The 26,710-nt window shown below is 37.9% G+C and overlaps 1 protein-coding gene and 1 pseudogene across 9 annotated transcripts; both read left to right on the top strand.

The window, feature by feature from the left end:
- LOC141641597 (ATP synthase subunit beta, mitochondrial-like) overlaps nt 1-8,087 on the top strand; it is a 151,492-nt pseudogene extending 143,405 nt beyond the window's left edge.
- Nucleotides 8,088-15,665: 7,578 nt separating this feature from the next.
- On the top strand, nt 15,666-25,227 carry LOC141600950 (protein IQ-DOMAIN 31-like). Of its 9 annotated transcripts, none has more exons than XM_074421241.1 (8): nt 15,666-15,692; nt 15,984-16,008; nt 17,654-17,774; nt 21,032-21,328; nt 21,839-22,039; nt 22,455-22,520; nt 23,273-24,353; nt 24,933-25,227. In XM_074421241.1, exons 3-8 carry the CDS (start codon nt 17,691-17,693, stop codon nt 24,962-24,964), a joined length of 1,761 nt encoding a protein of 586 aa, XP_074277342.1. In that variant the 5' UTR covers nt 15,666-15,692; nt 15,984-16,008; nt 17,654-17,690; the 3' UTR covers nt 24,965-25,227. The 9 variants fall into 9 exon arrangements, with proteins under 9 accessions (XP_074277342.1, XP_074277319.1, XP_074277329.1 ...); XM_074421218.1 differs by having other exon boundaries at nt 15,674-15,819; nt 24,924-25,227; XM_074421228.1 differs by having other exon boundaries at nt 15,674-15,692; nt 24,924-25,227.
- The last annotated feature ends 1,483 nt before the right edge of the window (nt 25,228-26,710 follow it).

Raw genomic sequence — 26,710 nt, forward strand, 5'->3', positions numbered from 1 at the left:
TTTCCTATCTTTGGTTAACATCCCAAATAACGAACATCAAATCCATTAACAAAATTACTTCAACATTCTTCCCAATACCATTGTTAATTGTATCATCATCTAAATCTCCACCACAATCTCATATCATGCAGATATTCTACCAACTTCTTACTTTCCTGAATTCCTCAAAACTCAAGACTAATCATGTTGTCCCGAAACTCCTCTATAACCATTAGCTAACATCCTCATGATTGGTAGCACACATCTCGATGACTCCTTACCTTTATATCACATAACTTCGATCAACATTTTCTTAGTTTTATTCCCCTCATTCTTTTCTTTTACACTCTACAAAATCAATTAACCATTCAACTCCTTATCGCTTCTACCTAATTCTTTAGTGTTTCGGTTACTTTCTCACTGCTCCAAAACTCACATCTAATTATTTCATATCGATATCATCTCACTCTTTCTTACCACAAATATTCTCTTATTATTTCATCAATCACCCTTGCCACTAATCCATCCATAGAATCAACGTTTACTGTTCAACAATTACATCTCTAGAAATCAAAATTCCTTTCATACCGCTAATTGCCCAAGGAAATCACACAGTAGTTTCATCTCTTAATAAACCAGATCTCCCAAACTCATTCACTGTCTACAAATCCACCTCGCGACATGTCTCCACAAAGTTCACTATATACTACTCTTCTCAACCCTTTTAAAACGAACTTTCACTAAGTATATTCTTAACCCACACGACTCCTAACCATCCCCCTCCATGATTCTTTACACATCTCAAGATGCCACCATTTGCGTCCCTCATTTCAATCTTTTCATTCTCACGTTCCATAAACTCACATCTTCCCTTGCCCACATTTAATTACTTTTGCATTACTCAACGTACAAACATATCGTTCATCTCATCTCACAAAACATGCTCTATGTCTCAATAAACCATAACGATCTTCCTTTTCTTTTTCCACTATCTATCACAACCACGTATAACTCATGTCCTCCCACCGAACTCATACTCACCACAGGTGCCACTCACTACACCACAAGATTGGGTAACTTACGCGTCAAGACCAACATACATGTAGAACAATGCATAAAGAAGCAAAATAACAACTTTGAATTAAACATAATATGCAACGAATTCAAAAGATAAGCATATGACCCAAAACAGGGGTCACTAGATCGAGTACAGGACACTCGATCGAGTAAGTGACTTACTCGATCGAGTAGGTGAAGATCAGAAGCACGTAAAACAAATTACCAGGGCTACTCGATCGAGTAACTAACGTACTCGATCGAGTCCCCCCCTACTCGATCGAGTACCAAGGCTACTCGATCGAGTACCTACGCATTTCTCAGCACTGTCCAATTTTCGTAAAACAGTCATAACTCACTCATTTCTTGGATGTTTTGGGCGTATGACCTATCGTTAGAATCGTAAAAGAACAAGCTATCACCTCCAATTGGAATCACATTAAAATCATTTATGCATCTCAAGTTATAACAGTTTAAAGACAACTTTGCTGTAATCAGACGACATAACTATTCGATTTTCTCTTTCAAACAACTTAAACGACAACAATGGTAACCAAAAACAACTCAATACTCATAAAACCAGTATTCCTAATCACATGTTACTATCTCCAGAAGCCAAGCAACAAATAACTCGATGCACATATATCATTCAACTTACCAATCACATATTACCCACATGTTTTTATTCTATACCTTTACGTACAACAATAACATAATATACGACATAATATCCCCCTATTCACATGTTACTAACATAGAAAAAGTAGGAAATCCACTTCCATCACATAAACATGTTCTCCACATGAATTTCATATTCTCATACAATTCCTTAACTCATCTTCTCAACCAAATCATAGATCACATTCATACCCGTATTCATACAATTTATTCACCCAATCATATGCACGCAATCATATGCATATACACAATAGTAACTAGTAGTAATTCCCATCACATTTCATGTTATCATAAAAAAAAAATTACCTTCATCTTTTCTACCACACATCCATTCAACTATATAACACTCATCCATCCAACACACGCAATAGAGCATTAGTAAACACATAACGATCCCGACTTATATCCCATGGTGACCGGTTCAAAATTGTAGGACGAGTTCGCGACTTTAGGACGTCTCCCAAGTCTTTGCATTAGCTCCTACAACTTTTACCCCGGTTTCATTTTAATTGACTCCCTATATTCATTGGGTTCATTGGTTACAGGTTTCAGGATCGTCGCTCTGATAACATTTTGTAACACCCCTATACTCCAAGTGCCTTACCAGGACCACTCAGGTATAAGGATACTACCATCTCGGTTGCCCGAGGCAATGAATATCATAAGACAATAAAGAAACGTACTTTAAAAGTAATTATAGTTTAAGTGATTATATGTTCAAAACCAAAACTGATAAAAGGAAATACAAGTTCTCAGAACTATCTACTATCAAAATACTATCAAGCGTCAGACACAGCGGAAGACTTCTAAACTGCAACGTGGTGACTCATCCCAGCTATCCCATACGCATCGTCTCATACCTGCTCAATAACTGCTCACCACCCCCGAATGGATCACCACAGTTTTTAAAACATTTAAACGGGGTCAGTACTATTTACATAAATTATATAACCAACAAAACAGTACACAATACAGCTCACACAATCATACACAATCAGGCACTCCACTCCATCTCCGTCACCGACTGTCCCTTGGACCAGCCCTGCCAGTGGGGGACCGCAGTCGTTCCCACCTAAGCCCCGCTCATCATACCGAGCGATAACCCTGTCCCATTAATGTGCACATCCCCTTCCGTGGCGGGTTCCACGAAGGGCGAAACTAGGGCGTGAAGCCACTCCCGCAAGTGACTCCACTCAGCCGAGAATGCATCTCGAGAACCACAGACAAACAATCACAATATCAACAACCGTCTGAATCTATCAACAATGTATAAGCACAATCGTCTGAATCAATCAAGCACACTAATTACAGCACAATCACCACACATTATGTAAGCAATACTGAGTAGGGAAACCCTACCTGGAACAGCAACACAATCAGACGGTCTCAACAGCTGTATCAAAATTCCTCTTCTACGAATCCTCCTCCTAACATATAATCATGCAATCGCTATCAATCAAGAAACATAACAAAAACCCCCAATCCCAAAATTAGGGTTTAACGAAACTTAACGAAATACTATAAATTGGTATGTAGGACTTACCCTTGACGCAAGGACCACAAAGACACAAAGGACAATAAAATCCGACCTCTCAAGCTCCGAGATTTGTCAATAATGCGGATGAAGCGAACTACGTAGTTTCAATCCCCTTTTTGACTGAATTAGGTTTATAAAAGTATTTAATAAAGATGACGACATATTATATATACTAATCCGCGTTATAAACAAAACCCGTCAAAACATAACCCGTCAACCGAGCTACTCGATCGAGTAGCTGAGGTACTCGATCGATTGCCCCCTTACTCGATCGAGTATCAAGGTTACTCGATCGAGTACCCAACAGGTCAGAAACTATTTTAAAACGCAACACACCCTTACTCGGCAGAGTAAGGCCCACTCGATAGAGTACCCAGAGACTCATAAAACAGTAGTATTACAGTCGGTCCGTGTTACTAGGTAAGTCATTGTTTTGTTGTCTTTTCAGTAGATTGTTGGGGTAGTCGTATAATAGGATGAGGTTATTGTTGTAGGATGCGGCTCAGAGTCTTGCTTGGCTGTTTGTAGATGCATTTTCATGGTTGGCGTTAAGGTAGGGTTTCCTACTCAGTTTCTGTTTAATTGATTTGAGATGTTTTGATTGTACTGTGTATGATTGTTGTCTGCTGATCATCATTGGAGTGTTAGTGCGGTGGTGGTCTGGTGGTTGTGATGGTGTTGTGATGATTGTGGTGGAGTCACTTGCGGGAGTGGTTTCACACTCTAGTTCGCCCTCCGTGGAACCCGCCACGGGAGGGGATGTGCACATTAAGGGACAGGGTTATCGCTCGTTGATGAGCGGGATTTAGGTGGGAATTGGCTGTGGTCCCCCACTGGCGGCGAAGATTACCTGTTGCGATGGTTAATCTAGCAGGGCTACACACTTCGGTGTGTAGTAGGTTACTGTGTGAGATCAGGGACCGGAGATGGTGGATGATCAACTGTTTACTTATTGTGCTTGTCTTATTTCATTTGCTCAGTAACTGACCCCGTGTTGTATTTTCAAAACTGTGGTGATCCATTCGGGGATGGTGAGCAGTTGGCTTAGCAGGTGCAGTCGGTTGTTGTTGTTGGGCATGGAGGGAATCGAGTCACCACGCTACTGGCATAAATGTTCTGACGCATGAGCTCTAGAGCTACCATAATTATCACTTGTATCCGGTTTTGTATTTGGTTGTAAAAAGTAAAAGTAATTTATTATAAGTGTTCTTTTATTGTCTATTTGATCTACTACCTCGGGTGACCGAGATGGTAACACCTTCATACACTAAGATGGTCCTTGGTAAGGCATCCTGGTGTGCGGGGGTGTTTCAACTGGACTGAGAGGTGTGGACACGAGGGGGGCCACGGGGGCGCTTGGGAAACAAGCGTTTGCATTTGTGGAGTCGCCACCAATTTATTGTGGAAAATTGGAAATCGTTCGAATACTTTGCGTCATGTTAAGATACAAAGTAATGATATGAACACTAAGAACTAGTTGCCCTTAGCATTCTATGTCTAGAATAACTCTCGTGGATGTCAATGAACACGGATGTTCACAGAGATCTGGACTAAGAGGTGAGGGTACGTATTAGGAAGCTCTTTTGATCGAACACCTAATCCCGCCCGCCTCGATAGCGGCCTCTACTAATGATTAGGGAAGTCACCTATACAAGATATGTTGTCGATTATATGCATGCAATGCAACAAACAATAGATTAATCCTAACATGTGAGAATTAACTAAGTCGGTGAACACGTAATTTAGCACACAATAGGTCGAAGTAGGGTTTAGGATTGATTATATGTGAAAACAAGCAAACAAATGATAATAAAGGGTATAATAAATAAAATGTGATAATTAAAGTTACAATAATTACAATGGTTTAATGATTTACGTCTAAAATATATTTAAGACGGATAATTTGAGAAAAGAAGAGGAAAATAATTAGGTTAGAAAACGGACAGATTAAGAGGTGGTATTACGGATACTAGTCAATTGATACGTAAACTAACAAACTAAGTCAAAACAAGAACGGAAGTTCAAAGACAGAAGTCACTCCGGAACAGGCGCAACAATGCTGTGTCTCTTGGAAGAGGCGCGGTGGTCACTGCGTCTGTTCCTGAGGTGAGTTCTGGTTGTGAGCCGGAACTGCGCGTTGTTAATGCTCGTTGGCACTACTACAAATCCAGGCAACTACAACGCCCCTTTAACAACGATTATTCACGAAAATCACAATAGACGTTGTAGAATGTATGGCGCGAATTTTACTAAAATCAATTACAATGGGTATGGTTATAAAAACCGTTGTTATTAGTTTTAACAACGGGTCACACATGCACAACCGTTGTTAATAATTTGGCGCAAAATTGGCGCAAAGTTAGTGAAAAGTAATCACAACGGTTATTTTTGAAACCCGTTGTTAAAACTTATTTAACAACGGGTGTTTTTTACAACCGTTGTTAAAACATATTTCACAACGGTTGTTGTTTAATAATCGTTGTCAATACCTTCCATACTATAAACCACACAAACAGAAGTCTGCTGCAGCCACAAAACACAACCCTTAATACACAAACACAAACACAGCAGACAAACAAACACAAAACACACACTCTCTTTCTCTCTTTCTCTCTTTCTCACTTTCTCACTTTCTCATCGTCGCTTTATCTTCTCGCCGTCACTTTGTTGATTTCATCGTCTATTACGTTACGTATTTATCAGTAAATCTCGCCGTCTTTGTTAGTTTCATCGTCATTATTTTCTTTTTCTATTTATTTCTTTTGCATGTATGTGTTTTTATCGACCATTATGTTATTTGTTTAAGTATTGTTCGCATAATTAGTTAGTAAAACAATGAAGAAGCAAGATGAAGAAGCAAGATAAACATAATTAATATATATATATATATATATATATATATATATATATATATATATATATATATATATATATATATATATATATATATATATATATATATATATATATATATATATATATATATAGATTCGGGATCCTATGAGAACCATCAAGATAATGAGAACTATGAGAACCTATTGAGTGGCTGGGATTAAACATATCGAATAGGCCAACCCGTCTCACCCTCCATTTTCCTATCATTATTATCACGCGTTTTGCTTGTTCATCTTTTCGTTCGACTTTCTCTCTCCTCCATCATCACATCCTCTCTTTAGCGATAACTTCTGTTCAAGCTTCCTTCTTCATTCTCGTTGATTTCCAGTGCCATTACTGTAACTCGACCAAAATACTTCATAAATCCGACTTTAATTTTGCTTCCTTCTTTGTTCTCGCTGATTTCATCATCGATTTTTCTGATTTTGAGCATATAACAATTTAGGTAATTCCCCCCAATTTCTTTCTTATTCATCCGTTTTAATGATTATTATGATTCAAATTAGTTGATTAGGGTTATATTCCTGTTTTGTACTTCTTTCGGTCGTTTCCATTGATTTCAGTTTCCGTTCTTAGTTCATACACTTCATAACATCTGTTTATCTTTGTCCCTCTAACAAGAGAACTCAAATTGCGGGCTAATGTGATGTGCATAAAACTTGCAGGGATATGAGTATGTTATGCTAACTTGATGGAGTATGTTACTAGTATTTGTACATGAGTAATTGATTAAATTCTTTTTGGTAATTCATGCTAAATTGTAATGCATCTTTTTTGTTTTACTCCAGGCTAACTCTGAGGTGTCTGCTTTGCTTGGACGTATTCCCTCTGCTGTGGGTTACCAACCAACCTTGGCTACTGATCTTGGAGGTCTTCAGGAGCGTATCACAACAACCAAGAAGGGTTCAATTACTTCTGTGCAAGCCATCTATGTGCCTGCTGACGATTTGACAAATCCTGCCCCAGCTACAACCTTTGCTCACTTATGCCACAACTGTGTTATCTCGACAGGTAATTTTCTTATTTAATAATCACACTAACTAGTCTACTGCAATTCAATGTCACCGTCTTACTCTGATGTTTTTGTGCAGATTTCTGAGTTGGGTATCTACCCTGCTGTCGATCCTCTTGACTCTACTTCTCGTATGCTTTCCCCTCACATTTTGGGAGAGGAGCACTACAACACTGCTCGTGGAGTTCAGAAGGTTCTTCAGAACTACAAGAATCTTCAGGATATTATTGCCATTTTGGGTATGGATGAGCTTAGTGAAGATGACAAGTTGACAGTTGCCCGTGCCCGTAAGATTCAAAGATTTTTGAGTCAGCCATTCCATGTCGCTGAAGTGTTCACTGGTGCTCCTGGCAAGTATGTCGAGTTGAAGGAAAACATCCAAAGTTTCCAGGTAACTAACATCTTCTAATACCTGCTATTGCGTTGACGAGTTTTGGTTCTTAGTTCATACACTTTATAACATCTGGTTGTGGGCTAATGTGATGTGCATAAAACTTGCAGGGGTGTGTTGGACGGCAAATATGATGACCTTTCAGAGCAATCTTTCTATATGGTTGGAGGGATCGAAGAGGTTATTGCCAAGGCTGAGAAGATTGCCAGAGAATCTGCAGCTTAAACCAACCGAGATGTGTTTCTTTTTTTTTTTATCTCCTTCCCCTTTGGCGGCCCGTAGTCGTGATAATCTCGAAAAATAATTTCAAGTTGACAATGTCATTGCCAGCTTCAGGATTTAAAATTTTTTGGAAGCTGAACATGTGATAGAGAATTTTACATTTTTGGCTTATTTATCTTTGTTGCACAAGTGTGATGCTCCATTTGACGCGGAGCAGAGGGGTAGCCTGCTAGCAGAACCCCTTCCCCTTCTCCGTCTGTCTTTGAATAATGGGAACAAGAGATGAGATATGGACCCATGTATATTTTTTGTTCTAATGTGATTTCTCTCTGAAATGGGTTACATACATACATTTTAAGTGTTGTTGCTCTATTGTTTTTCAATTGTTGCTTTTGGGTGTTCCACATTCGAAACTTTACTGGTTTGTTATCCGTTTTAATGCTTAACAACGTATTTTTTCCCTTGTGGTTTCACATTTTCCCCTAATTTCGTCTTTTGCTAATTTGACGTTCATTCTCTTGTGATTAGCTAATTACCGGTAGTCTGTATTGAAAGTAAAATTTAAAAAGCAATACATAAGTAAACTTTTAGCATCAGTTCAGTTGTGATTTGAGTTTCTTCCAAGGATTTTTGGATGTGCTCTTTTATACAATAGTTTTTTTAAGACATTTTATTTTCATGAAATATGATTCTATGTGCATGAAATAAGGTTCTATGTTCATGAAATAAGGTTCTATGTGCATGAAATAAGTGTTGGCATATATAAAATTATATTTGCATGAAATAAGGTTCTATGTGCATAAAATAAGGCTCTATGTGCATGAAAAAGTTGTTCAATTGCATCAGTTGGTTATATTATGATACTAATTACTTTTGGTTAAGGACGTTAATTTTATATGGGCATGAAATAAGATTGTATGTGCATGAAATAAGGTTCTATGTGCATCAAATAAAAATATATGCGCATGAAATAAGTGTCTATGTGCATGAAATAAAATTATATGTGTATGAAATAAGGTTCTATGTGCATGAAAAAAGGTTTTATGTGCATTAAAAAGTTCTTCAGTTGCATTAGTTGGTTATATTATGATACTAATTACTGTTAGTTAAGGACATTAATTTTATATGGGCATTAATGAATCATATGTGCATGAAATAAGGTTCTATGTACATAACATAAGGGAAATGACGGTGGAGGAGATTTAATGTATTTACCGGTCTTTTTATGTAACTACAAGACATTTTAGTCTATCTCTTACATATCAGTTATTTACGCTGCCATAATATGAAACACCCGTTATTTCATTCTCGTATTTGTTTGGCGTATTTTAAAGGCTATTAGCTCAATGGTAGAGCAATGTGCAAATTGTGCACAAAGGTATGGGTTCGAGTCCCATATAGCCTATTAAATCGCAAATTCAACGATAGGAACGTGTCATGATGCAAGCAATACAGTACAATTATTAAGGAGGATATAATCATATTCGGGCAATGGCGCTGGCGCGCAGACCTTGATCGGACTCAGGCGAGCAGCAACAATGACAATGAGCCCGTAAAATAGCTTTGCAATTATCAGAAGTTTAATACAAGCATTTCAAAGACTATCATATATACCAAAATTATTACCATAGATGACATACTTGAATTAAATGGGATTACCAATTACACTATTTTTCATTCAAGAGTAAAAGAAAGATTTGGTATTTCATGGCCAATATGGGAGTCGAACCCACATCTTGTGCATTGCACAATGCTCTTCCATTTGAGCTAATTGGCTTTCAAATTAAGTAAAACGTAGAAGAAAGAAGAGCTTTAACAATATGTCCCGAACATAGTTTTGGCTTTCAAATTGGAATCACCACAAGCAAATCCAAAATCGCCTTCTTAGAACTAAAATCTGGTGTGAATATTATGCTTTATAAAGAAGATATTTTTGAGTGGGCATCTAGTCTTTCAAAGTTGCAGTATCTTGACATGAGCTTTAACAATATGTCGCGAACATATGACAGTCTTCAAGTGCTCTTTAGACTTCCTTCTTTGTTGGAGCTTAACTTACTTGATTGCTTGCTACACAAAACTCATTTGTCAAAGCTTTTCATCACAAATACTTCCACCCTCCAATTCATTGATCTTTCTGACAACAAAATTGAAGGCCCTTTCCCATCTTTTTTTAAAAATATGCCTTTCCTTCAATCACTATATCTCAGAGATAATAGCTTCAGTGGCCACTTTCCAATCTGGCTCGGCAATTTGAGGTCCCTTGAATGCCTAGACCTATCACAAAATAAATTGACCGGATCGATCCAAGATATTTTTAGGCACTTAACTGAGTTAGAGACTCTTAATAATTGCAGAAAACTCCATCCAAGGTACCATATCCCACATGGGTAACCTCTCTAAATTGTCTGAACTGGATATTAGTCATAACAATATCAAACTGAACTGGATATTAGTCATAACAATATCAAACTAAAATCACTCCATTACAATCCAACGCAAGTGATGAGGCATATTAATGAATTCAACACAATGAAGCAATTGAGATAACAAATAATCAGATTCAACATAACTACATCCAATTGAGAAACAACAAGATAATTTGATCTAGTAAGGAGAAAAAAGAGATGGACCCTAACAAAGCGGAACCTGAAATCAAACACGTCCGACAACAGAGTTAGCACCAAAGAAGAAGAATAAAGCAGAGGAAGCGGCGCCACCTAGAAACGACAAAAGTCCAAAGATTAGCGGCTCCCGCTCATCCAAGAACAAATCCTCAGGTTCACGAAACGCGCCATGAACACAGACAACAGCCCCACCAATAAGCACAACAGAAATAAGCAACGACCCCACAGAGGTCAAGAACACAACAACAATAGATGAAACAAGAAGAATCCCAAGTGTCACAACCAAGTCATCAAATATAATCCATCGCAACCAAATTTCTCAATCTACAACACCAATTTCAATTCAAAACCCCAATTTTATGTGTACAAACTCGAATCAACAATTCGTTAACCCTAATTTGTGGACGAATTAACAAATTCAAAACGCAAAAATTCGAAATTAGGGGGAATTAAGAGAAATTAAACAAACCTCGACGAATTTTGATGTACGGTGAAGTATAGTTCGATTTGCGTCTCAATTAAAGAAGGAAGCATCAGATTTTCGAAGTTTGTTCTTCAATTCTAGGAAGCAGTTTGATGATGGGGATATAGAGAGTAGTTGGAGAGAGAACGTAATTTGAGTAAATGACACAGGGTTGACGAAAATTTGTTAAATGACATTGGTAGGATCTCAGGCATTCATTTATCTAAGATCTAAGGGTTGTGAGTGGTTCTCACGGTTCTCATTATATGGGTGGTTCTCACCGGATCTCGACCCTATATATATATATATATATATATATATATATATATATATATATATATATATATATATATATATATATATATATATATATATATATATATATATATATATATATATTTATAAATACATAAATTAAAAAAAAAATTACATATATAAAAATGCAATTCTTATATTTTCATAGAGGATCTTATTCCGCTCTATCGTATCCGTCCTCTCCTCCTTGGCTATTTGGAGGTTCCGTTCGGCGATTGCTATATCGTCATATAGCCGCAATCGCGCCGCTCCGTCAAGCCATCTTCTTTGGCGTGCTTCAGTGCGGATCGAGCATCCGCAAGGTAGCTCCTGAAACTTTCCTCAATATGGAGGAACCGGCGGATGAAGTTGTTGTTATTCTCGATCATGGTAAGAGTCTTAAGGATGAAATCATTCATTTTGTTGGAGTTTTTGGAGTTTGTTTTGAAAGATTAAGTAGAGTTTGTTTTAGCAGTTAGGGTTTGGAGATGAATATATTGAGATAATGGAAATGTGAGTTGAGATAATGCAATGTATTTATACTAAGCAATGTGTGGGTTGAGTTGCTTTTTAATTAATATATATGTTAGGAAGTTGTGCCATAATCATCATCATATCTCTCAATAATGCTGCTTCAAATCTTATTACTAACCCTTCTCATTCCATATTATCCGTTCATATGTACAGTGATGTCAGTAATAATGCATGCATCGGAATTCTAACGGGCCGTAATTATGCATGCATCTAGTAATATTTAATTTAATTTTTTTTTTATTTTTTAAGAACAAACAACAACGGTTATTTACAAACAACCCGTTGTCTTTAGTTATAACAACGGTTTTGTATATTAAAACCCGTTGTTATAACTTTCCCCCCAAAATTGAGTCACACTTTCCACAACGGGTTTTTATACTTAAAACCGTTGTTAATATTTTTAACAACGGTTTCCTTAAGAAAACCAACCGTTGTTATAACCTTTTACAACGGACGCTTTAACAACGTCCGCTTTTTTATATAACAACGGTTTTTGACCGTTGTTATAGCCTGTATCTGTAGTAGTGTGGTGATTTAATGATCGATTTATTGATATCTAAATCGGATAGAAGCGGTTTAACGTATTATTTACATGCGAATTGGTTATAAAAGCGATAAAAACAAATTAAAATGGACTAAAACTAATAAGAGATTAATCATAAGTTATTAATACAAATTAATTAGGCTTATTTATGTTAAGCTATTAAGAAAGGTGATAAACAGATGAAAATATATACAAAAGGTCGAATTCCAAAGATTTGATATAAACAAATTGAATCTCTAAAACCCGGGTTTGATTTTAATGACGAAAACCCGCAAATATTAATTATAAGGGATTTAAGTCGGATTTAAAGGTGACAAATTATTATGAACTATGTATTATAATTATTATGCGAAAGGAAAATAAGAAAAGACGGAACAAAAGAGACAAATTAACAAAGAAGAAATGAAGAAGAAGAAAGGCAGGAACTGCAGCAGCCCCAGGAAGAGGCGCAGCAGATGCTGCGACCCTTCGAAGAGGCGCAGCAGTTGCTGCGTTTCTTCTCAACGTTTGTCTTCTGTTAATCCGTAAAAATAGGTTTGATAAAGGGTTTGACGAAACGAGATTAATTAAGTTAACGATTAGTGATTGCTCGACTCGAATGTATGATAAAAGTGCCCTCGTAAGAGGATTTAAATTAAATTGATTTGATAAATGAGTGGAGTTGGTCAAATTGGTCGGTCATGCAACGAGACTGGTACTCAGAAAGATCCGAGCTTACGTGGTCGATTGATCAAGCACGTAAACGTCAATAACCTTAGAGCACGATCTTAGAATGCAAAGAGAGAAGAGAAGGGCGGACACTCGCGTGAGAAATATGAGGAACGGAGGTCCCTATTTATACTATTCACACGGAGGAATTATGGTATGACTGAACCTTTGGAAACAAATCTTGAAAAGATCTGAAAATACGCAGAAAATGGCTGGGAAAGAGGCGCAGCAGCCACTGCGACCTTTGGAAGAGGCGCAGCAGGTGCTGCGTTCTTTCCCCAGAGGTTTCCTCCCGTGGAAGAAAGATTTTCGCGTTTCTGTTATGGAATTGCGGTAGATCTCAACTTCCTTATTCTTTAAAATAAGATTTCGGAATATATTTTGACAAAAGATGAAAAGATTAAAATTATGGAATAGAAATATCTGGAATATTCCAGAACGTTCCGACTCGGCATTTTAAACGGTTTATTAGAAAATGAAGACGGTTTTTGACCCGGACTCCAAATGAACTCTAATTACGGTCAAAACGACCGTAATGGCACGTAGATAACGACCAAGGGGTAGACACAAGTATTTGAGCTATCACTTGACGATAAACTTACGAACTGTCATAAATCGTTCCGTGTACCAAACATGCGACCCAATCATCACCGGGTGGTTTGCAGGAGGTGCAGAAATGAGGTATCTACAAGTGGTTACCCAACATTTTGACTGTTACTCTGTTAGGCCAGTCAACATATCACTTCAAGAAAAAGAGGTCCATGTTGTTGCGACTATTTATATGTTGAGGTAGCCATGTTGAGGTACTCTTTCTTCTGTGTTTTATGCTACTTGGCATTCTTTGACAATGGTGTTGAAAATACTCAATGAAGACAAATTGCTTGCTGAGAGTTTTGGCGTGTGCAACCTCAATGAAGGTCCAACTGGACTGAGAGGTTGTATGTTAACTGGTGGGTGTTTGGGTGTTACTCTGTTGGGCCAGTAAACATATCACACTTGTTAAAAGAGGTCCATGTTATTGCCACTATTTATATGTTGATGTAGTCATATTGAGGTACTCTTTTTCTGTGTGATATGCTGGTTGGTTGGCATTGCTGGACTAATTACTCAATGATGGTTGTTGAGAGTAAAACTCAATGAATTTCCAATTGGACTGAGAGGCCGTATGTTGGTATTGCTGTTGGTGTTGGATCATTAGTTAGACTTGATGACCTATATTTGATGCCACCAAAAGTTTTAATTCATGTTGAGGAACTCATATTTTGAGGTACCATGACTTATTCCTTTTGATGAGGCACTTGTATGTGGTCAAATTATTCAATGAGGACAACTTACTTGCTGAGAGTAATAAAATATTCTTGCATTCATCATCAAACATAATTGTTCATATGAGGGAGTATGTCTTATCAATATAAAGCATTGCCTAGTCAAAATATTTCATTTCAAATAGTCTCATAACTTCATTATATAAAATTTTAAAAAGAGTTTAACAACAAATGTACGATTCGTCGTATTAATAATTAATTACGATTTCCGACTACTTTATTTCACTATGAATTCCTTTTGTTCATACACGAATCTTATAGTTGGAATTAGAAGTCCTTCACAAATCTATTTTTTTTTTATAAAGTAAGGAAACTAGGTTGATTCAACCTATAACATCCTTATATCCCTCAGAGTAATAGCAATAGTAGTTCTTAGCATTGAGTTTGTCACCAAGAACTTTATTTTAAAAGTTCTTCTATTGCATTTAAAAGTTGGTTCTTATTTTTAAGAACCAAGTTCTAAAATATTGGAAAATGTATAACCAATAAATATAACTTTGTAAAATGTGAGAAACCATTTTACATTATTTATTTTATGGTTTTTTTTTCATCTAAGAACTTTATATAAAGTTCTTCTATTGTGAACAAAAATTCTTAAAAATTGGGGTTGATGCATTGTGACATGACATATGAAAAACTTTATATAAAGTTCTACTATTGCTATTGCTCTCACTAACCTATAATGTTGTGTGTGTGATTGGTCATTTTTCATACTCCTCGTATTAATTCCTAAAATCGTCACTACTAGCTAACGGCCAACTTTCACCCACATTAAGCCATGCCCGATATCCCACAAGGCCAGAACCCATGATCTATCTTATAACCTTTACACAACGACCTGGCAAACGGGTCAACCGGGTCGGGTTCGGGTCGGGCCAGTTTGAGTCGGGTCATTTCGGGTTTCTCAAATTTTCGGATTAGTTTGGATCGGGTCAGTTCATTTCAGGTTAGGGGTCTATTTCGGGTTTGTTGGTCGGGTGTGTTTCGGGTCAAGCGGGTCGGGTTAATTCGGGTCAGGCCATTTTCGGGTCAAAGATTAAGAGAAGAGAGGCATTTCAAGTCTATTAGGGTCAATTAAAGTTATATTTTGTCGGGTCATTTTCGGGTTGAGTGGTTTCGGATTGGTCATTTCGGGTCGGGTCTGTTACGGGTCCATGAAAGCTCGGGTCATTTTCGGGTCGGGTCGGGTCACTTCGGGCTTCGGGTGTCATCCAGGTTCAGCAATTCGGGTCAATTTCGGGTCTCGGGTCATCCTTTTCGGGTCGGGTCAACCGGGTCGGGTTGATTTTGCCAGGTCCTAACCCAACCTGATCGACCCGATTGCCATATCTCTAGCAATCCAACGGTTGAAACAAGTACCCACACCTATGAAACCAATGAACAAATAGGACCAGATCCAACCGTTGAGTTCACCAAATAAAAATAGACAGGTAGGAAACAATACAATATTATTATGTTTTTTCTGTGTTTAGTCGTTATAGTACAGGAGTTTCTACAGTAGTTGCAGTTAAACCAGTGAGTGTCTAAAACTTGAGGAATTATCAACCTCCTTTTCTCGTGATTCCCTCTCTCCTTTTTATCTTTTTTTTCCTTGATTTTAATACCCCTTTTAATTTATCTGTAACATTGTACTATACATGTGAACAACAATAATTAATGTTTAAATGTTATTTTTCTGACATTTTTGTTTTGTTTTGATTCTTTTGGTTTGCTTGATTTAGGGTTTGCAACTGCTGCATTTGCTTGGTAAGTTATAGATCTATAACTTTGTTTCAACTTATTTCAATGCTTATGAAATTTTAATGCTAAAGCTTTGTGCTTTATGATTATCTGTATTTGTTTGAAAGATTTTTTTTTTGTTGGGTTTTTTAATGTTTAGATTTTGGGTGAGGATTGGGAAAGTGTTGTAAGTAAATGGGTATTTCATTTTAATTAGAAAGTGGGCTGTTGTTTGATTTGAGTTTGGGTAAATGTAAGCTGATCATGTACCATTTGAAGGTTAAGGTTTGTATAGTTTTGTATGACTGTTAGTCCTTGTGTTGATAAGATAATGTTGATAACAATGAATATGTGTTGGGGTTGTCGAGGCGAGGTGATGTGAGTCCAAGCAACTTTATGGACATAGTGGTGAACTGGTGATGGTGGTTAGTTTGGAATGAAATTAGACAATTGGGATCCTCTCCATTTCTTCCCCTCTCCCATGCCCTTCCATTACCTCTCAATGGCCCATATTTTATCCCGAAATGATCTAACGGTTAATTATTTGGTGAGTTGGAGAATGAATAATGATTTAATATTGTTGTATTAGAGGAAATGGAAGAAAATGGAGAGAAAAAGAAACGGGAAGGATTCATTCTCTTAATTAGAGGTGTCAATTGTTTCTTGGTAGGTAGGATTTCTCAGCTGTTTCTATATTGCCAATTTTGTACACTTAGTATTAAGTCGGCGAGATTTTAATTCTATGACATGTTTGGAGTGTGCAGGGAGTTATTTGCTACTAATTGTGTCATTATTGGTTTTTTCATTGTAATGGGATAAATATTTGATGAGCATATAGGATGCATTGTTCGACATACGCTGCATATCAGTTACTTGTGAAAGTTTATATTGTGTGAGATAACTGCACAAAGCTAAGGAAGTTTTTTAGGGAAGAATAACTAGAAAATTGTGTCATTACTACTGGTTTTTCCATTGTATTGCGGGAATTATTTGTTGAGTATATAGGCTGCATCATTTGACTTACATACACTAACTGGAAACTACAAAAGGACATATCAGTTAACTCGTGATAGTTTATATTGTGTGAGATAACTGCGCAAAGCTAAGGATGTTTTTTAGGGAAGAATAACTAGAAAATGAACTAAAAATGTGATGAGAAGTTATTCATTCTTATGGAGCAAAGACACACTTCAGTTTGAGGGAATGTAAATACACGACTTCTCTATATTTCTTGTTGAAATACTGATACTGATCCACTGTATTTGAGGAGAATGCTTTTGAGTTTTGTTGTAAAGGTGCAAAGATGCTTGCTTTGTGTTCGAAGGTGTATTAGCATTTTTTTCCTTTTCATAATGCACGTGTTCAGGTAAGGTGACAGAGGCACCCCCTGTTGTGTCTCACGTTTAGCATTTGAGCTGTTTCGTAAAAGCACTTCAAAATGCCTTCGACCAATGTAAAACTTATTACAACTCGCAGTTGAATTAAGAATACTAACAAGCTGAATTTATGGCCTAGCTTATGGAGTTTTGCTTGATTTCTGCTATTTGCTGGAAAACTCGATTACCATCCTGTCTGATAACAGTTTCATGGTGAACTTTTATCGGATCATTTTTTGACCATCTGTGCTTATTACCTATTAGCTTATCATTTTCTAATTTCTATAACTATGCAGAATCTGTCTGAAGGTTTCTGGTTCTGTCCTTTTGACAATGAGAAAGTCACCAGGAAAGTGGATCAAGAATGTACTTTTCGGGAAAAAATCTTCCAAATCTAACTTTGCTCAGGGCAAAGAGGTACTTGCCCCATTCTGTACTTGAGCTATGTTATAATCTGGCTGGTGTTAGACTTTGTTCTCTTTTTTTTCTTCTTTTTTTTCTTTTCTTTCTTTTTTTTTTTTTTTGAATTATTGAAGTTCCCACATGGACAACTTGATAAGACACCATCTCGCCTTTTGAGAATGCCTAGTAGCAATTGTCGCAAATAAAAATCAGGGGAGCCAGATTATTCCCAGCATATTATTGTCTATCATCGGGCTCGCAATAATCAGTTTGTGTAAGGAAATTTGGTCCCGAGGCTAACCATTTGTTTGGATGGAACTAATGGAAGGATTTGGAAGGGAAGGAAGGAGAGGAAGAAAGTCAGTTTCCCTTGTTTGGATATCGGAATAGAGTTGGAGGAATTTGGAGGGGGAGAGAATATGTATCCTTCAGTTTCCCTCCTGCAAAGAACATTAAAGTCTTTCCAACATATGAAAGAGTTGGAGAGAAAACCTTGCCATTCCCTATCCCCTTCCCTTCCCTCCCCTCCTCTGCTCTTCTCTTTTTGTATCAAAACACACCCTAAAGGGAACTCCCATGCTCTTTAAGTCTAATTGGTGAGAACTTCACTAACGTTGCTCAGCTTTTACATGAGGTTTTTGACTGAAAGATTATGAGCAAACAAAACCTTGAAGTTGGGTGCTTGGAATCTAACTTTATTACAGTTGTTAATTGGAAGTCCGGTAGAATGCCGTGATGGAAGTCCGATAGGTGGCCATGAAATTTTGAGCTTCAAAACAGAGAAGTAATACCTACATATCATAGGCTCATATGGATTGGGGAAGTTATTATTAGCTTGGGAAAGAGGCGATTACTGAGAGCAAGTCCAATGGTAAGCTAGTTGCAACTAGCTTACCTTTGCTACATCAAATGTTAAGCTACAACTACCAAACTTGTACAATGGTTTAGCCTTGTTTATACTAGCTTGATTGAACCCAATTAATTTCTTATTAGTTGTTTTTTTTAGTGGGACCACTTAAGCTACTAGCCTAATGAAGCTAGTTGCTCAACCTAAGCAAGTCTACTTGGCTATCTCCAATGGTTTAGCCACTAGCTTGCAATTTCAAGTCCCTAAGCTAAACCATTGTACTTGCTCTGATAAGTTTGAGAAGTTCTAAGGGCACTTGGGATACTTTTTTTTGTGAATTGTAGAAGTGAGAATCTTTTTTTTTTGTACGCCTGCTCTGTCTTGGGTCGTGATGGAATAAAGCAAAATGGCTCACTAAAGTGGCTGCGCTTCTTTCTCTTGTGAAGTAGTGGTCCTTCGATGCAGTTCTCGACGCAATTTTCATCTTGGGTCATTCAGAAACAACCTCTTTGTGTTGCTAACACAAGGATAAGGCTGCGTACATCCGACCCCCCCTTACCCCGCAATTTGCGGGAGCCATTGAGGCACTGGGGTAATGTTGTTGTTGTTGTTGTTGTTGCCTGCTGTGTCTTGGATTTTGATGTACAGAACTTATGTTTTCCATCACTTTGTTGCGGTTGGGATGTGTACTTACAAGTCGGTCATTTAAACCACATGTTTTTTTTGTTGATGCCTTTGATTTATCTTGTGGTGTTATGTATAGTGTATTTGGTTTCTGCCGTTCTCTGATGCGACCTTACTTTTCTCAGTTTCTTTGAGAGAATGTAAATAATTAGCTCTTTGTCTGTTACAAAGCATCTTTCATTTAGAAATTTAAAACTTGATTAGGGAAGGGAAGGGAAGGGAAGGGAAGAGGAGGGGAAGGATATCATTTTTCTTGTGAAAGAGATGGATCCCTCCATTTCTCCTCTTCCCTCCAACCCAATCTAGTTTTCCAGCAAGGGAAATTAATCCCCGCTCCAACCCTTCAAATCCCCCATTCAAATAAAGCCTTAAAAATAATTATTTTCTTCTCTCCATCTTTTGTTAAATTTTATAACGAACTTTTAGGTCGGTAATCTAGAAATAGTCTCATGGTTGTTACCTAGGTTGCACGGACACGCCTAGTTTTGAGCGTTCCCGTGTCGGACACTGTGTCGGACACCGACACTCGTAGGACACGCCTGAAAACGTTCTGGATACGCCTTGAACCGTGTCCCCGGCTTTTATGTTAAAAGAAAACGTGTCGGACACGGTCCAACATGGTTGGACACGGCCCGTGTCTGCTGGACACAACAAATAAGCAGCTTTGAAATCAAAATCTCACTTTATCTTATCACGACATCTCACTTTTCCATTTTCCTCTTACATCTCACTTATACCCTTTTTTCTCTTGCATTGCGACGCCTTCCCGCCTCCCCTCGCCTGAGTCCGGCCGCCGTGAGCCTCCCCTTCCCCGCCGCCGGCCTCTGCTCGCCACGTAGCTCGTTTTTTCATTTTTTCCTAATTTCTCAATCTATTTTTATTTCTATATTAATCTCTATATATATTATACATAATAATAAGTTTCTAAATAATCAAATTAATCAAAATCAATCGTTATAATGATTATTATTGTTGTTATTAAATTTGGGGGTTTTAAATTTGGAGATTGTTGATTTTTCGGAAGCTAGGGTTTATTTGATTTAGAGATAATTTTCGGAAGCGAATAACTGAGTTGTTATTACCACTTATTGAAAGAAGTTTAATGAATAATTACAATGGTGCAAAGGATGATCCGTGAACTCCTTTTTTTTTAGCTTTTGGTGAGCATTGTTTGTCCAACTTATTTCTGGTGCTTTTTAATGTTAATATATTTTGCGGAAAATATTCGGTTTGATGACTATGGTGAATAGTATTGTAAGACTCGAATTTGGGTTTGTAATTTGGAACCTTTGATACTTTTTATTTAATTTTGTAAGAGTTGAATGCTTATTTAAATTTGGGTTTGTAATTTGGAAATTTGTAGCTTTTAAGACATGTTGATTATAAGACATTAATATTGGTTGTCATTTTACGATTTTGTGGCTTTAAAATGTTTAAATGACCAAAGTTTAGATGTTGGTTATAATGTTCTTCAAATTCTCTTTATTTTAATATGTATATTGATTTTTTTTTTTGCCGTGTCCGTGTCCTGAAAATTTTGAAGTGCCGTGTCGTGTGTCCGTGTCCGTGTCCGTTTTCGTGCAACCTAGGTTGTTACTGCACTAGTACCTTCGTATTGCAATCTATGGAGAAATGGATATTATTCATGTAGTGCTAGTTTTGGCTGATCTTTGGCCTTATCTGTATGTTACTTAAGTCTTTTTATTTTTGCATTCTTATTTTTCTTCACCTTGACTCAAAGAAACGTGCAAATGGAAAAGAGGTGCATGTTCGTGTGATGGCTCCTGAAGCTAGTGTAGATGATAACATTCAGGAGGTACCTAGTGGTGGACTCGGTGCAATTCATGTGGATGAGCAGAAGTCAAGTTCCATGTATAAGGATGCTTCTTCTACTCTGCAGAATCAAGAAATACCAGCACCTATAGATCAAAATGCCGATGTGGAATTAGTAATGGCATTAGATACTTCAACTAATGTGGAGAGGATAGCCCAAGAAAAGGCTGCAACAAAGACACAAGCTGCTTTTAGGGGTTACTTGGTAAGTTACGTTGCTCTAATAAACATACTCAGAAATGATGATGTTGTGTCACTTAGTGGCTCCTCTGATGTCTTTTCAGTTTACTTGTACACTTGTGCTATCTTCTGTGGGTTTATTTTGAGAAATGTTCGAGAATGATGTACTCCTCCATTCACTTGAATTCAATTCATTTGCTTTTTGATAGAAGATATGTGAGAGAATAATGAGACCCATACCCACATCGGAACCTTTCAAGTTATTTTGTACCTAAAAGAGAAATGTAGTGAATTGATGTCTAATGTCCCAGAAAGAAGAATATGGTGAGAATATGTTATTTAATTTATCTTAAGTAAAGTAAGGAAGCGTGTTTCTTGTACCTTCTCTCTTCAGGCTTTCTTCTTGATTTATCCTTTCATATTAACGTTTCATATATCGGAATATGACACATCCCTGATAATTTATAGCTATGTCAAAGAAACTATTTTCTCCATTGGTAACTTTTACTCATTGCTCATAATTTATTCTGTGAAGGCGCGGCGCGCATTCAAGGCCCTGAAAGGCATTATAAGGCTTCAGGCTCTAATTCGTGGACACTTGGTGAGAAGACAAGCTGTGGCAACCTTGTATTGTGTTATAGGAATTGTCAAGCTTCAAGCACTTGTACGTGGGTCAACAATTCGATGTTCTGATGCAGGGATTGAAGTGCAAAGAGTCTGCAACGTGAATCCTCGGGTACTAAAATTGTTGATTCAGCTTGCCATGTTTTCTTGGTGTTCTAATATGAACTCTTGTATCAAGGGTTGGTATTTCATGATTGGCATGTAAATTCTAGGCATGATCTTACACTGTTCGTGCCAATAAAGGCTTTTCCCCTTCTGAAATTTCGATTTTCTCAATGTTAAACAGATCTTGTCAATTCTACTTAAACCTCTTTTAGCGGCCCTTTTGGACAATCTCTTAAAAACAATGTATTATAAGATCAATGTAGTTTTATGTTCTATTAGCAACACTTAATTTTGGTTGACGTTTATGGTGAGATCCTTTTCACGCACCTGCTTAGGTTCCACGACAATTCATTTATTTCTTCTAAAATGCCTGAATGCTATTTCTTCTGTTGTTTCTTCGGGCTAATGTTGCTTACTTTTAGGATGTGCATGGAGATGTCGTGTCTACTAGCACTGCGAGCTTGTCTGAGAATTCCTTTGTCAGAAAAGTAAGTTTGACATTCCCACTATAATTTTATAATCATTCTGTTTTCTTTGAACAGCCAAGGAGTGAGCATGTAGGTAATAAGTATGAGTCATAATATGGATATCCATATGAAATGAGCACACATAAACTTCAATGCCTATAATTTATGAACAATACCCATTTCTCACAGGGTCCATGTGCTCTGAAAAAAACCTGTTTGCGACCTTGACAAATGACCTTTGCCATTAGTTTACACTTGAAACTGAGCGAATTGTCCAAAGCTGCTGCAACAAAGTTCAATTATATTTTAATTTTGTGCGTTGAAAGACCCAAGCACTGACCGCCAGAAAGTTGACTCGCTGTTATTCTCTTATTCATGAAAACTTGAATATAAATTATGGTAGGGGTCAGATGCGTAGAGAATAATGCTTTATTCTCAAAAAGATCATCTTTCATCTCCTATCTCTTTGTTATAAACTTACAAGTTATAAATTGAGGTTGTTTCTAGGCGACTTTTAATGATAATTGTTTTCACAACTGTGTCAATCAACTGCTACTTTGCTCTTCATTCTTCAAATCTTGCGTACAATCCCATCAAATATTTGAGTAGAACTAAAAATTGATGTTAGAATACATCTTTTTGTACTTGAATGCATTCAACTTAAACTATTACCATGAGCTAAATTTTGCAATTTCACAAATTTTTGAAGAATTTTAATACATTATCATTTGGATCTGTTATTGTCCCCTTCTGATCTGTTATTGTCCCTGTAGCTTTTAGCTCCATCACCTCAAGGGATGCCTCTTCGAGTCCAATATGATGAAACAGATTCAAATTCAGTCGAAATATGGTTGGAAAGATGGTCTGCATCCTGCCCATGGAAACTAGTATCTCCACCAAAGAAAGCCAATTCGAAAGTCCAAAAAAAGCAGGGAAACTCGCATGCTGCTGAGGGAGAAATCACCAAGCCAAAACGTAGTGTCAGAAAAGTTCCTTCCGCTTTCGATAACGCATCATCTCAGCCAGCCTCTGAATTGGAGAAACCACGACGCAACCCAAAGAAAGTATCTAGCCATCCAGCAGATCCAGTCCAAGAAAATCCACAGAGTGAGCTTGAGAAGGTCAAACGTAGTCTGAGAAAGGTCCAGAATCCTGTAGTAACTGAAAGCCCTACTCCACCTGTAGTAACCGAAAGCTCTACTCCAGCTGAAGTTACTGAAGGGCCTCCCCATAGCCAAGCGAAAACAATTACTTCGAGTGTTCAGGAGGGTCCAAGTCCAGATGAGGTAAAAGTAAAACCAGTTGAGAGTATGAAGGAAGAAACTGTTTTTATTTCAAAGGAAGAGGTGATATCGGTTCCTGAAGAAAATGAGCAGGAAACTGACGAGGGTCCAAAAGAAACTAGCCAGTCTACGGAAATTTTTAATGAGGAGATTACCAAGGTCAAATCAGACTCTATTGATGGTAATGAGAAAGATGAAAATACTCCTGTGCCGAATGGCGCGTTAAACAAGGCAGTAGAATCCATGCCAAGCGAGAACCAAAAATCCAGTAGAAGAGCTTCCTTACCTGCGAAGCAGGATCATGTAGAGGATGGCTTGCAGAATACTAGGAAGCTTCCAAGCTATATGCAAGCGACTCAATCTGCCAAGGCGAAGTTGAGAGAACAAGGTTCTCCTAGACTTAGCCAAGATTCAGGTGAGAAGAACAATGTCGTGCGTCGTCATTCATTACCTTCTCCAGCAAATGGAAAAGTTGGCTCTGGTTCACCAAGGACACCAAAAATACTTCAGGGCAGTGGAAAAGGGGGAAATAAAAGTGATAAATCTTTGCTGTCTTCGAGAGATGGAAATGGTAAGCTCTTTAAATACTTATTGCCTGCTTCTTGATTTACGGTTTTGTTTGATTATATTTGAAGCATTGCCAATTTGCCAATTTGCTTCTATGACCATTATTACGTACTAACTATTCTGATGTTTGGACTGTAAGTAGCAGTTCGTTAATGCAACTTTTGCCCCAAGTTTCGTTATAGGTTATCTGAAAGCATCCCTTGTGTGTTTTCAACATGGGGATGCAGAGCCTGGAGGAATTTGGGTAATGTTGTCTGTAATAATTATAATTATAATTATCCACAGGCGACAAATGATGTAAAACATTTTGTTTGTGTGATTTAAAGCATTGTCTAGATAACCCAAATCTGAAAATGAGATCCGTGTATTGCCAATTACCTGTCGTCAACTCCCTTTTGTCGTGGTTAGCACGAGTGAGGATCTTGACGATTCCTCTCTTTGGTATTTCGTATAAGGCTGTCCAAGGAAATATGCTCCCTGATGTATGAACGGTTTTTCTTTAACGGCTATATGATGAGAAAGTTATGCCAGTGCGTTTATGTGCTATTGTTTGGTAACAAGAATTTGGTATTAGCTTTGTCAGGGAAGACGACTACCCAAGAATGGCGAAGATGATGGTATTATTTCATTAATTAACTGTGAAAGGTGGAAGATTCAAGGCATTTGTGATTAACGTGACCTCTATAAGCTCAATACTTAGTGCGGCTCGTCAGAAGAATGTGGTGTTACTATGTGGAATGTTTTTCTCGTGTAATCCGTGTGCGTCTTTGAGTGTGTAAATTGCGGGCTTCAGTGTTACCGCAGGAACTTTATTTTGTAAACCTTGTTCAACTCTTGTTTCTCGATGTCAGAAGATGGTTTAAGGTTCGTTTTGTATAGATCATAGATGCCTATTTATACTTGCGTTTTATTATCCACACCTGACCTGATTCGAATTTTAATTCTCTGCCCTGATCTACTCCTCGGAATGACCCGTTAGTAACACCATAAACTTAACCGGGTGTGAACTGACTTGTTTCTGATCCGATGGCTAGTTCAACAGATCATATTTTGTAAACCTTGTTCAACTTACTTCATATTTTGATCATATTTCCCTTGCAACTCGCGTAATACAAAAAGGACTTATAATGGAGTCTACAACCCAAGAACTGCTAAACTGCACGGTCTGTGTGAAGAACTACCTCAACAAAACGAGGATGACATGAACTTTAAATTAATAATTCAGACGGACTCGAGGGCTATTGAAGGGTATATATGAGGGCGGATGAGCTTCTTCCTGCGGCTCATTCCCATGTGTAATTCAAATTTGCAAATCATTTATCCATGACACTTCATGGCAAGCGGGGATTATTCATATTTATCGAGAAGCCAATGCTTATGCCGATTGGTTGCCAATGCCGCCATGTTGGTGTAGCTCAGGACCAGCAGCTGAAGATCATTGAGTTTTTGGACATGCCGGTGCGACTTTTCCATTTAGCTCAACAAGAAGTGTAGTAATCATTCTGATGGGGCATATTCTGCACCCGCTGACCGAGTCAACATACTGAGCAAGGTCAAAGATATCCACAACAAGTCAACGACTTAGACAGCCTAACCGACGCAGCCTGTCGGCCTGTCTCTTGTGCCTCGGCTAGGACAACTAGCCCCGGCACATATCCGCGAACTCATATCCAAGACCCCTGGGCGAGCCAACAGGCCCGCCGGCTTGCCATGGGTCCATCGGCCGAGGGTAGAACGGTCTTTCCACCCGCTAGCCACTTGGCCACTTGGCCACTACGTGACAAAAGGTGAAAGTCTATAAATACTCCTCAACCCTCATTGAGGAAAGGATCCGAAAAATAACCTAAACACCTCATAATCTGGTAATATCTTCTTTATCTCTCTACAAAACATACTTCGCCAAGTAACACATAACTTAATCCTTTTAAGTGTACTGACTTGAGCGTCGGAGTGAGTTCGCTCGGTACAAAGCCGAGCCCTCAGTTTGTTCATTGTTTCAGGAGACCGAAAAGAGGATTCAATCAAAGACGTCATTCTACAAGCACAGGTGGTAACAAATAACTGCTCTGGAATTACACCCGGAACAATTGGCGCCGTCTGTGGGGAAAGATACTAGAAGCTAGTCACATTCATTCCCAAACAAAAAAAAACAAACACAAAAACAAAAACCCACCCAAAAAGCTAAGAAGATGTCGAAACAACAAGAAGTATTCGTGACCGACGAAACCGAATTCTGCCAAGATGATACCGTCCACAATTGGGTTGTTGCAGCCCTCCACCGGCCGAGTAATTCAACCGAGTACGGGATGCCAATAATACTGGTTTCGACACGCCACGCGCCACGACCAAGTCACCATCATG

This window comes from Silene latifolia, chromosome 1 (assembly GCF_048544455.1).
Source record: "Silene latifolia isolate original U9 population chromosome 1, ASM4854445v1, whole genome shotgun sequence".
NCBI classification, from domain to species: Eukaryota; Viridiplantae; Streptophyta; class Magnoliopsida; order Caryophyllales; family Caryophyllaceae; genus Silene; species Silene latifolia.

Coding starts and splice junctions, on each gene's coding strand:
- LOC141600950 (XM_074421212.1), top strand. CDS start 17,253: ATGCTTTTGAGTTTTGTTGTAAAGGTGCAAAGATGCTTGCTTTGTGTT. Junction 22,521..23,272: donor AGAATTCCTTTGTCAGAAAA/GTAAGTTTGACA, acceptor TTGTCCCTGTAG/CTTTTAGCTCCATCACCTCA. Junction 24,354..24,923: donor GTCTTCGAGAGATGGAAATG/GTAAGCTCTTTA, acceptor ATTTGGTATTAG/CTTTGTCAGGGAAGACGACT.